Consider the following 12,386-nt stretch of genomic DNA (forward strand, 5'->3'; position numbering starts at 1 on the left):
AGTGATTAAACCGGAGTTCTTCAATCTGGTTGAGAATTCGTGGGATTTTGGTCTTTTAGGTGTTTTTATTTTTGGTCGACTATTAGAAGGTTTTTTGTGGTTTTAGGATTCCAAAGGTTAAACTTTGATGGGGTCGAAGGGTTTTTGTTTTAGAATCAATCATTGTGGTTTTATGACTCGTAGTTTTATCACGAATTAATTTTTTGAAGTGGCGTCTAATTGTTTTATGTATCTTGAAAGCATCCGCACAATCTCGAGAGAATCCTACGACTCAATTACCTGGGATTGAGGACTTAGATGTAATAACTGATGAACATGTCCTAGATAGTAATTAAAAATGCGTCCTTAAGTGAAAATATTGCTGACGTGGCCTCCTGAAATCGCTTATGAGCATTTTCGCCCACTGTGCAATAATGGTTTTAGATATAGCACCGACATGTAAAATAATTAGTACTATACGTCTAATATGTGTACTAATCCACTCACAGAGTTTTCGGGACGGACACTCGGACCTATCCTAGACCGGACTAGGATAAGTCCAGGAAGATTCTTATCGGGCTGTAAAACTTAAAGTCTATGTCCTGACTCCATGTTATTGGTTTGGATTCAATCATGCTTTGGGCCCGGCCCAACATATTGACCGCTCTAGGTGCCAACTAGCTTAGGTGATGAAACCTTTGTGTGATGATACCATGCCAGAAGTCTGAGATTCGAACTCCGCAAGCATTAATGAGTTACTCATCTCATTTAAATCAGACTTGCCAATCAAAAACACATATATATGGCATAGAGGAGCCATAACCTACATAAAGAAACACAAACCCCAGAATCAAGTATCATAGCTTGCACAAATACAAATTAGATAAGCCAAAAAATGCCAATGGAAACCCAAATCTTATAAACCCATACCTCATTCTCTCAGGCCCAGAGGCTAATTTCGTAGGCATATACAGTCTTCTAAAAAACGCTAGACAGTAGTTGGGTGTTGGGAGAGCGCCTAGGCCTTCTAGGTAGCCCGCGGCAGTTTTTTTTCAAATGTATCTTATAATATATATAGTAATAGATACCTATACTATAAGAAACGAAGAAAATTATTTACAATAACTCAAAAAATAAACAAAAACAAAAATACTTATTACAAAATGCGTACTAGTTTAAGAAAATCGACTTTATATAAAAAACATATTATTTCTTATAGTGACATATAATTTACATTGAACTTTAGTCTTTTAAACTCATTCAAATCTAAAGCCTATTGGACCACCTAGCCCGCCTAATCGGTCCGCCTAAACCCGCCTTATCAGTCTACCCATTTTTTAAACGATTTTTAAACGATTTGGACCTAGGCGAGTTGGGCCATGGCCGCCTAGACCAATTTTTAGAACAGCGGGCATAGAATGTTTACGGGCTATATGGAATTTTCTTTTCCTTGCACACTGAATGAGGATGTTCAGATCTAGAACTTCTTCAATTTCTCATGGGAGGCAAACTTGGACGCGCCTGAGATACTGGTAATTTCAGCACAGCAAAATGAAAAAGATGTGACGTTTGGGCAATAATGCGCACTGCCAAATTTTAGTCCCAGGTACCACATGGATCTTATTGGCGCACTGGGCGAAACATCACCTGGCCTTGTGGTACTTAGCTAGGTGCCTATGCTTTACTCCTCAGAATATGCTCTATAAAATGAAATGCAAACTGCAAACCTTTGGACCTGAATTCCACGGCAGAACTGTCATGTATACATACGCGAGTTTGTAACTGAGTATAAACAAGAACAATATCATTTCCAGTTCCACAGAAGACGCTTGTTTTGTCAAAGTGAGTTAGTCTAGTATATATACAACATTTAAGCAACTCTTTTCAAATCTACATATATAATACAAATGAAAATTAACAAAAAGAAGATCATACACCAGGCCACCAGTTCAGAAGAGGATACATACTATAAAACAAGCTATTGGATTTGAAGCCATTGGGTTTGTTCAGTATATATTAATGTACTGACAGGAATTCATCATCCAACTCAATCTGCAATGAAACATCAAGCATCTGAGATTTTTTCATCAATCCAGGACAAACCCCAACCATTTGGGCATCCTCCCTGTGGTGTTTATTGACTTCTTCCATTTCAAGAGAGACACAGTAATCATTGTGGAATTCATGTATACTTGGCTCCGAGTCAAAAATCCTGAACCCAGCCTTGCTGCTCTTCATGGTTTTTCGCTCATTGTAAGCAATCATTTCTTGCGTAAACCGTTCCTTGTCCTTCTTGCTTGCCTCAATATATGGCTGTATAGTAGGGAAAGATATAAACATATGAGTTCTGCTAGTGTATGGTTATATGTACCTCTTAAAACATGATTAATTGTTCAGGAAGGAGATGGGATTTCATAATTTTGATGTGTCAGGACACTAAAATCAAATTTTACTCGGCTGATGCCTTCTAACTGTCTAAAAAACTTGAACAGTTTACCATCATCCTATGGTATAAAAATCAATTTCAGATTCATTGTCTAATATGCGTGCTTCACAACTTGGGCAAAAGAAAAAAAAAAAAAAAATTGAATGATCTTTGCAACACAGGAATAATAAGAACAGACATACTAACTATGAAGAATGGAATAATATGAAAATAGTTACCAGTCGATCCCGCTCAGGTAGAGCTTTCCACGCATCTGACACCATATGTCGAACCTTCTGGTTCTTCCCATGTTTTTTTTTTAATCGTTCACACTCCTTGGAAATGAAAAACTGATATGCACTTCTCGTTCCCCGGGGTGCGTCTTGTTCCTTGCGCTGTTTCTTGGATGTGAATTTTGAAGTTGGTTTAGTTTTAGATTCATCTTTTGATGATGAGGCCAGAGTTGATTTTCTGTGAGACTCCTTTTTGGGGGACGATACTGATTCAGCTTCTTGTTTGGTAGACCCAACCAGAACTTTTAAACCAATTGGTTCAGAACCTGAATCCTCTGAGAGTACACCATCCACTAGACTGGGGACAACAGCAAACTGCTCAACACTGGTGTCTTTTAAGTGATAAAGTACACCGTTGAGCTTCTCTGTACCAACGGTGACTGATATCAGATAACCGCATTCGATCTCAGTTTCTATCATGCCAGAAACTCTCTGGCCAACTTGATCTCCAGGATCATAAGAATCAGGGGAAAAACCTAAGCAAATGATCAACAATCCATAATTTTTCAAGACTGGATATAAAGATGAATTTGCTATCTTTCAAAGAATTCCAACAACCATTTACTTTCTTATTGAAGCCTTGATAACGGAAAAACATAATGACCAGTTTTCAACTGTGCACTAATACTAGAGAAGGCGTCTGTGTAGTGCTGTGAAGGCTTAATTTTTTTTGCACGCAGATAAGGATATATTATTGGTATAGTAGAAAGAGTGTTACATGGAGAGACTTGGTGTTAAATGATTCTTAAAACAAAAAAGTATGGTTAATGTCTAATCAAAATATCAAATCTATAATACGTCCTAAATGGAGTTTCTATAGCTGGGACAAACACTGGCCTAGTAGTTCTCCAAAGACAGTCTCCTGGGTTCAAGAGAGCACCCTTTTTGGCAGCTGCATCTGCGCCAAAGTTAGCTTCTCTCAAAGTAGTGATCCACCATTGTTCCATCTGCGAAGCTGCTCTCTTCCATCTTGATTTTAGGTGCTGTGAAGGTATGACTATACCTGTCGTAAACGCTGTTGCAATGTGCTCACCCTCTCTTAATTTCGTTAGTCTCAACCCAATTGTTTTCTTGACATACAAAAATATAATTGTTTTTATGCCAATGACTATAGGTCCTTTTGCTTTGACATCCATAGAGAGATCGAAATGGCAGATTGGCATATGTCAGGTGTTATGTAAAATGCTTTCAAAATCTTACTCATTTATAATGCTGAAAATTAAGAAGAATGGATCACCTCTATATGATTGATTAGGACTGGTTGGGTGCTTTCTTTTTGAGGTTGGCCAGTTTTCAGAACTGGATGCATGATCCGGAGAAATTTCCTTTATGGGAGTAGATACCAAGGGCGATCCTGTTCAAATAAATTTTAGTTTAAACTTAGAATTAATAAAATGAAGTCATATATACTTAATTTTATGAACAAATTTAACTCATGGAAACACAAGTACATGTCGATCTTAATTGCCATTTACCGAGGGAGTGCATATATATGCGACTCTAATAATATTGCTTTAAATTTAATGTAAACTGGTGATGGATTATTCTACTAAGGAATAAATATACCTTGATGTATTGACATCTTTCCCTGTGCCCCAGAACCAATGATTATTAACTCAAACTGAAAAAGAAGATTCGCATAAAGGTTTTGAAGTAGAACAGAAGGTTGCGGAGATCCATTGGAGAAGTTCAGTGCAGATGCAACTTCAGACCATCTTCTATCCTTAGTAACCTGCAAGTGCAATTGAATGCCTTCAAAAGATAAAAACCAAGAAGAAAAGTCTAAATTGTCTATTTTATATGCAATACCGAAAAATTTAATTTGCTTGGCTAATTGCTGAGTAACTCTTCTAAATGAACCTACATACTGTGATCAAACAAATAACCGAGAAGCTGCATAAAAGCTCTTACAAGGACCCCCAATTGTCAAGAATAATGGTACAAGGCTATACGATAATCCAAAATATGTATAACAATAACATCTACCAGCTTAGTCCTAAAAGGTAAATCCACGAAGAATCTGAGTTACAATAAAAGAAAAAAATAAGGGTAGAATTGACTTGGATTTTGCCAAGTAAATCCCCTTACATTAAAGCGTCTTCAAGCAGTGCACCTATCAAACATATTATCCGTTGGATTGTATGTCATAGAGTATCGTGGCACCATCATTTCCTTTAAGTTCAATGCAGTTGTATGGAGCTTGATTCCACAGTGCCCCTTTCACGAATGTGTTCCTCAATTCCACTACATAGAGCAAGACGGGAATGTTGCCCAAATTTTCTCCATGGATATTTTTTTACTTAAAAATCGTGTAAACCTAATATATAAAGTGGAAAACTGGTTTACTCAATACTGGTATTTTTTTAAAACAACTCTTTGCATCTAGTGGATTTGGTAAGCTCAAGGACAGGCAAGATTGATAGGGGCGGTCCTGAGGGTAGCCGAGAGAGGCGGGCAGCTGGGGCCCCAAAAGTTTATCCCAAGACTAGGGCCCCCAATTCAATGACAGTTACTACTACACTTTTAATGGTTTCTCATTTTTGACTAAAATTTAAAAAGAAAAACAGCACAAAACCACTTTCTTCTTCTCCAAACTATCAGTTCTGCTTTTACAGCCAATCTCCTCCTTTTCTCATCAAATCAACTCTCCATACATAGTTGTTTTGGTAAAATCTCTATGGAATGGGGGCACACACTAAGAGCTAGACTTAGGGCGCCCCAAGAACTTAGGGCCGCCCCTGAAGATTGCCAAACCATGAAAAACATTGTGTGCTTCGTTTGCTTTGTGTTTGTTTTTGTTTTATTGTGAATCCCAAAATCCTGCCCTTTGTTGGTTGCGTTATCTTTTGCTATTCCTAACACCAAATTTGGGGCACGTGAGTATATGAGAGATCATAGTACAAGGTAAAGATTGAGCTAAGACTCTAGGTGTTGCCACTAAGAGCTTAGTTTACATCTCTCCAAACAAACTTCGCTTTGCCATTATAAATGGTCCAAGACCATAAGAAGTTATCATAAGCAAATGCTGTTTGCATCCGAGTAAAGGGAAATCAACGGTCTCACATAGCTACAATAGAATTGTTTCAGTGTCCTCTCTAGCTCCTAGCCATATGTCAAAATGCGAACAAGCAATTGTCGCAACACAAGATCTTAAGGCCAAACATCATTAATTTAGTGATTCATACTGGGTTACCGAAATCCCTAATAATCCACAAGAAGTTATAACGTACACAAATAAGTGACATAAAATATCAAAATACCCTCCGAAAATGAAAAAACCCAACGATAAATTACCTGTGCAAAGCCTCCCCTCATTGTCACTTGTTTGTAGAACAAATACAAATCCAAGACAGAGCTCGCAGCACAAGAGCTGCAATCACAAATCATTCAATACACCAAAAGTTTCTACTCATGGTAATCATAGTACAAAGAAGTGTACTTCCGCTTCATGACTAATAAAACAGTGTTTGGACACATATGACTCCAAATTTGGCTAGAAAAAACAGAACACCAGAGAAAGATACTACAGATCGAATATGGAGGCAGTTTGTATATTGTTTGTAATAATAGGGCGTATATATTATATCAGACGACCAAAAAAAACTTCAATTCATGCAGGAAACTGCATTGCCTTCACAGAATGTGCATTATAGCATCAAACAATAAAATGAAAAATACACAGGTTTTTACATAGAACAAAAAAAAGAGAGAAAAAAAAAAAGTAAAACTCACATAAGACGTAGTCCGGACGAGTCATGAAACTCTCTGAGTATCTTGTAGAAAAGCTGTGGATTGTCCAACAAAGTCATGCATGGCTCAGGGGATGAAGGAACAGGGTAACTGGAACATGGACTAATTGAACCTTGGACATTCTCATTTGGACAATGAGACATTCTGGAACATGAAGTAATTAAACCTTGGACATTCTGTTCTTGTACGTTTTCTTCTTTCATTTTGGTAGAGGAGAACGCCAACAATACTAAAGAAAAGTGTAATTCTTATATATATGTCTAATGTGAGCCAGTAGTATATTTTAGGTATTATTACACTTTCATTCTACACGTTGCCAACATGCACTTCAACTAATGTTCCATCTGTGAAATCCATTCCGTGCACACTTGGTTTCAACTGCACTTGATCGAATAATATAAAATAGTGGATTACCTCTCTCATATCAATGCTGCATGGAATACATCAATGGTAAAATATTCTGTTTTGTTGATGCTGGAGATGTTATGTAATTTTCCATGGTATTGAGGTGAATTCTCGAGAACAATGGTCGGCCTGCACAATTTAATGGCATGGAGTTAGTTTGAGAACGTAAAGACTTTACCCATGGGCTTTTTAAGGGAACGGTTTTTAATTTTTATGCGGCACTTTATCAAAGTCCAAATCTGATTTTGGTTTTTTAAACCTAGGGGTAAGGGGTGTGTCCGTTTTGTAGGAATAATTCCTAGGATAAACTTTGAATCTATTAAGGTAATTGTAGATTAAACTCTTGATTATTCTGTGGGAACTTTTCACCATTTAAGGTTGTAATAATTGTGTGGGAAAGTGTTTGTGTAAAGGGCAGTGGAAGATTTTTGGTGATTAAAATAAAATGAAGGGTTTTATAGATTTGAAAACAAAATTAGACTTGTCCCCCAAATTCACACACTGTCTCAATCAACGCATTTTGATCGTTATCTTGTGGTGAAATGTCCCAACAACTTTTTTATGTGTAAATGGTTTTATAGATGCACCCCTATTCCCCAACTCACACTATCTTAGTTAATGCATTTTGACCGTTATCTCGTGGAGAAATGTCCTGCGTGTTTATATTTTAGCAAATGAATATGTGACACGTGGTAATATCTCTATTAGTAAAGTACACTATAATTAACCTGACCTTTTAAATTAGACCAACCTTTTATCTACCACTAAATACCCTTGATTAGATATTAAAATAAAATATTCAATGCCTTTAAAAAAGACTATTCCGTCATTTCGACTTTTATTTCCATTTATACCCTTAAGTTATAACACACTCACAAAGGAGTTTTGTATAAATTCAGGTTGAAAACCAAATGCACGCACTATATGACTATATGCATGAATTGTACGCCTATATTTATTAGTCATAAATTAAGACTTAAATTACCATAAATATAATAATCTTTTCCCTTTTCGTCTCCCTCTCAATCTCTACGTATCCCACCTTTTATTCTTGCAGATATGTAACATGTTGAAAAAGAAACATGAGGAGTTCAAGGAGCTACTGGTTCGTGCTATTGTTAGCAACAATAATCTGCTGATGCTGAATCATCCCATCTATGAGGAGAAGATGTAGTTAAACAAATCATTTTTCATAAGGTGTGAACTTGGTTTTCCCTTGACAGACTAAAACATCCGCATGGTCCAGAGGTTTGCCGCTCGCATATCATCTCCAGTGCTACAAAGTTGATCTGCTGATATAACCTTTTGAATTTGAAGGTACAATTCATGTTCATGCATTTTTTTCAGCCAATTTTTTTTCTTAATACTGACATGTAAACCTTATTGCTATTGCTAATTATACACACCTCTTTCCTTCTGTAGGTCTGCTATCCGTATCAAATTTTGTTTTGTGCAGTACTTGAACCTGGCAGAGGTTCTTTTACAAGAGAGAATTGTTATTGAGAAGCACTGAATTTGAAGTGGTTCCGTATTACACAAACATTACTTAAAGGTTCGCCATTTGTTATTGATTTGATTAGCTTAGGAATTTGGTTGACTCTTGCTATACCTTTGTTAAGTTCCTTGGTTGTGGCATAAGCATTCCTGCAAATCAAACATTTTCCCCTTCTAATCAGATATCGGTACTCCTATTTAGTTCTTTTGCATTTCACAAAGTTGACAATTGCTTTGGATGTGGTTTGATGAAGTGTGTTTTCTCGAGAAAGTCATGGCAACAACATCTTCTTCTTCACAATCACAAGAGGACTTGGGTTTATATTACTTATAATTTTTAAATGAAGTAATTGTTAGTTTGACCTTTTTGGTTTTCACGTTCTTTTTCATCCCTTCATATATTTCTTTCCAATATAATATTTATGTTATTAATTTTGTTTCTTTTTCCAGATTGAATTGGACTCGCGAGAAAATCAAAATCGACTTCAACATTAGGTACTTTTACTCTCGATTTGTGTTTTTAGTGCTATCAATGAGATCATTGCTCGATTTTAGTTGGGTAAGTGTGAAAATTATTTTCTTGGTGTTCATTTTTTGCATTTCAGTAGTTGTTGTTGCATTTGTATGGGATACAAAGAGCTTCAAAATGTTAAGTCCGCCTACATTTTGGTATCCTCTCTTCTTATATCCCTAGCTGCAATGGAGTTACTACGCCATTCTAAATAGAATTCAAATTTAAGTCTTTAAATTACTAGCATTCCAGACAAAAAAATTTCCATTAACTCGGTAGTACATCGTTTGATGCAATAACTGATAATCGTGTCTATGATATGATTTTTTCTGTTTCATTTAATTTTTTTTTGTGTTGATAACTACGAACAAGCTAGGAGCAGGTTCTATTTAGTAAGTACTCAAGAGTCAAATTGCATTTTATTTTCGACTTTTTGCCTTACGCTAAAGGCTGTAAATTAAAAGAACCCAAGGTACTTTGGATTGTAGGCGGGGTTTTTGGTTGTTCTGACTTCTGAGCAATAAACCCAAGATATATTTGTATATGAATCTTATTCTTCAGCGAAGTATGGTTCCTAACAGATCAAATGCTAGATTTATATTGGTTAATAATTTAGTTCTATGAATCTAGGTTGTTTGGTATTCTAATTGTACATGTTCGATTCAGTTCCACAATATAATGACTTTGATAGGGTGATATGTATAATGCATTGTTTAATCACAATAATAATGATATAATCTTGATTTGTAATAAGTAAGCGGTTTTGATAATTTGCTTGTGAATTTGAGCATCGTGATTGTGTGTTGATTGCAATGGTGCTTGTGTGATACTTGCTCAGGACATTTGATTAACTGGAAACCATTTATCAGCAGGTGTGCTTGACAAAGGACCTCAAGATTGACACTTTTAAAGAGTTGATTGTTAAGTCGTGACTCCCAGCAATAGTTAAGCACAAAGAAATTGGTGCTTCCATATGACGAGTCATACTTTCTTAAGCAGCAGAATTCTTGGTGGTGATCATAGACTCTGTGTAAGGCTCTTTTCCTCATTGAATGTTCTTTCAATTTTGTAATGAAGTTGGTTGACATTTGATTAACTGGAAAACATTTATCAGCAGGTGTGTTTGACAAAGGACCTCAAGATTGGCACTTCTAAAGAGTTGATTGTTAAGTCGTGACTCCCAACAATAGTTAAACACAAAGAAATTGGTGCTTCCATATGACGAGGCATACTTTCTTAAGCAGCAGAATTCTTGGTGGTGATCATAGACTCTGTGTAAGGCTCTTTTTCCCATTGAATGTTCTTTCAGTTTCGTAATGAAGTTGGTTGTAGTCAGGAGAATTTTTCAGTGACCCAAAAAATTTATCTCAGATTAGTCATCCTTCATATTTTTTATTTGATATATTGATAAACTTGGGACTTATTAAGATGTTTGAGCATTGTTGCACGCTTATACAATTGATGTTGTTTCGAAAAACTTAAAGCTTAAGTATCAATAGTGATCGCTTTCCAATATACTACAAAAAAAAAACCTAATGAGAATCAGCCCTTTTAAGAATTGCTTTTATATAGAAGGAACTGATTCACCATGCAAAGGAATTCCCTACATATAATTCCTAAACACAGGTGTTGAATTGATATTAAATAGAACATTTTGTTGTATTGTTTTTCCATACTTCTTTTCAATATGAAGTTTGCAATTTTGTTCCTGTCATTTGACGAGGTATTTTGATTGCTTGCGACACATGAAATTTTATTAGCTGGTGCTTCTTTGAATTTATCTATTAAGCATACCTTTATCATCATTTTTCATATAATGACAGTGATACCTTATTTCACATCACTAACGATAAACAGTTATTGAATCTAGCTAACAAAATTAATACATGCTAATTTTCTAAGTAGTTACGAATGGTGATGGTCGAGAAGAAGGCAAGATAAAGCTAGCAAAGGTGATTTCGACTTCACTAGAAATAGATTAACAATAGAACTCCAATGGATGACCAGGTATGCTATTGTTTTTCCAAAGTTATCTCGTACCTTTACCAGCTTAGATCTTTAAATTTGTCTTATTTGTGGGCCTTTACTTCCCATGTTTTCCATTATGTTGTGATTTCCCCTCTCAATAACGTTTTAAACGGGTTTGTTTCCTTTCAGTAGTGTTCTTGACATTTGTTTTAGATCATTATGATATGGATATGGATATGGGTATACATACAAATAAGAAGAAACATAAATCCCTTTCAACCAATGAGAAAAGATATTCAGATTTTTGGTAAAAATTTCCTCAGATCGCCAACTCCTATAAATGCAAAACACTTGACAACAGCTAGAAACACAACTTGAGTAACAAGCATACATATTTTTCTTTCTCCGCAGTTTTCACTTCCTCCAGTACCATGGCTGCTTCATCGATGGCTCTAACTTCTCCCTTTCTAGCTGGAAAGGCAGTAAAGCTTGCTCCATCAAAATCTGAGCTTCTAGGTGAAGGAAGGGTCACCATGAAGGAAGGGTCACCATGAGAAAGACAGTGGGCAAGCCAACCCAATGGTATGGTCCCGATAGAGTCAGGTACTTGGGACCATTTTCTGGTGAGCCGCCATCTTATCTAACCGGTGAATTCCCCGGTGACTATGGTTGGGACACCGCTGGCCTCTCTGCTGACCCCGAGACATTCTCCAAGAACCGTGAACTTGAGGTCATTCACTCAAGATGGGCAATGCTTGGTGCCCTTGGGATCGTCTTCCCTGAACTTCTTTCACGCAATGGGGTCAAGTTCGGCGAAGCCGATTTGGTTCAAGGTTTGGTGCACAAATTTTTCGGTGAAGGTGGATTGGACTACTTGGGTAACCCGGTTTGGTTCATGCTCAAAGTATTCTAGCCATCCGGGCTACACAAGTTATATTGATGGTGTCTTTGAGGGGGCTACGCATTCTTTGGTGGACCACTAGGTGAGGTAGTCGACCCATTGTACCCTGGTGGCAGTTTCAACCCTCTAGGATTGGCTGATGATCCTGAGGCTTTTGCTGAATTGAAGGTAAAGGAGCTTAAGAACGGGAGATTATCTATGTTCTCTGTGTTTGAATTTTTTGTTCAATCAATTGTAACTGGGAAGGGACATTTGGAGAACTTGGCTGACCACTTGGCTGACCCAGTTAACAATAATGCTTGGGCATATGCCACAAACTTTGTCCCCGGCAAGTGATCTGACATTCTGACCTATAAATTTGAGCCAGGGCATTTGGATTCTTATGTATGATGTAAATTCTTATGTATGGATATTTATTTGTTACATGTTGTGTGCCTTCTCTTAGTGTTGTAGAAGTCTTGCCTTATCCTAAGATTTATTTATTTTTTAAAAACAATAATACTCTTCGTGGGTTGGCTTGCACATGCAATCCATCCGCCGGAGTTCTCGTGAAAGGGCTATGCATCACCTTAAGTTGTTTCATTCATATATATTTTTGTGTAGAATCTTTTGATGATGCCCAATTGTTTGGCTATTGGAACTTATTTTCTCATTGCACCT

At 36.7% G+C, this 12,386-nt stretch overlaps 1 protein-coding gene and 1 pseudogene across 1 annotated transcript; one reads left to right on the top strand and one right to left on the bottom strand.

The window, feature by feature from the left end:
• Nucleotides 1–1,811: 1,811 nt before the first annotated feature.
• On the bottom strand, nucleotides 1,812–6,957 carry LOC147480579 (high mobility group B protein 10-like). The gene is made up of 6 exons (XM_086577894.1): nucleotides 6,430–6,957; nucleotides 5,992–6,067; nucleotides 4,264–4,429; nucleotides 3,935–4,051; nucleotides 2,644–3,173; nucleotides 1,812–2,292 (listed from the first exon to the last, which is right to left on the bottom strand). The coding sequence occupies exons 1-6, from the start codon at nucleotides 6,648–6,650 to the stop codon at nucleotides 1,996–1,998; spliced, it is 1,407 nt and encodes a 468-aa protein (XP_086434020.1). The 5' UTR covers nucleotides 6,651–6,957; the 3' UTR covers nucleotides 1,812–1,995.
• A 4,235-nt stretch (nucleotides 6,958–11,192) lies between these two features.
• LOC147480580 (chlorophyll a-b binding protein 40, chloroplastic-like) lies at nucleotides 11,193–12,149 on the top strand (annotated as a pseudogene).
• Nucleotides 12,150–12,386: the final 237 nt, after the last annotated feature.

Source organism: Coptis chinensis, chromosome 8, assembly GCF_015680905.1.
Source record: "Coptis chinensis isolate HL-2020 chromosome 8, ASM1568090v1, whole genome shotgun sequence".
NCBI classification, from domain to species: Eukaryota; Viridiplantae; Streptophyta; class Magnoliopsida; order Ranunculales; family Ranunculaceae; genus Coptis; species Coptis chinensis.

Coding starts and splice junctions, on each gene's coding strand:
- LOC147480579 (XM_086577894.1), bottom strand. CDS start 6,650: ATGAAAGAAGAAAACGTACAAGAACAGAATGTCCAAGGTTTAATTACT. Junction 6,068..6,429: donor TCGTCCGGACTACGTCTTAT/GTGAGTTTTACT, acceptor TTGTGATTGCAG/CTCTTGTGCTGCGAGCTCTG. Junction 3,174..3,934: donor TCCTAATCAATCATATAGAG/GTGATCCATTCT, acceptor TCATTTGCTTAG/GTTTTTCCCCTGATTCTTAT.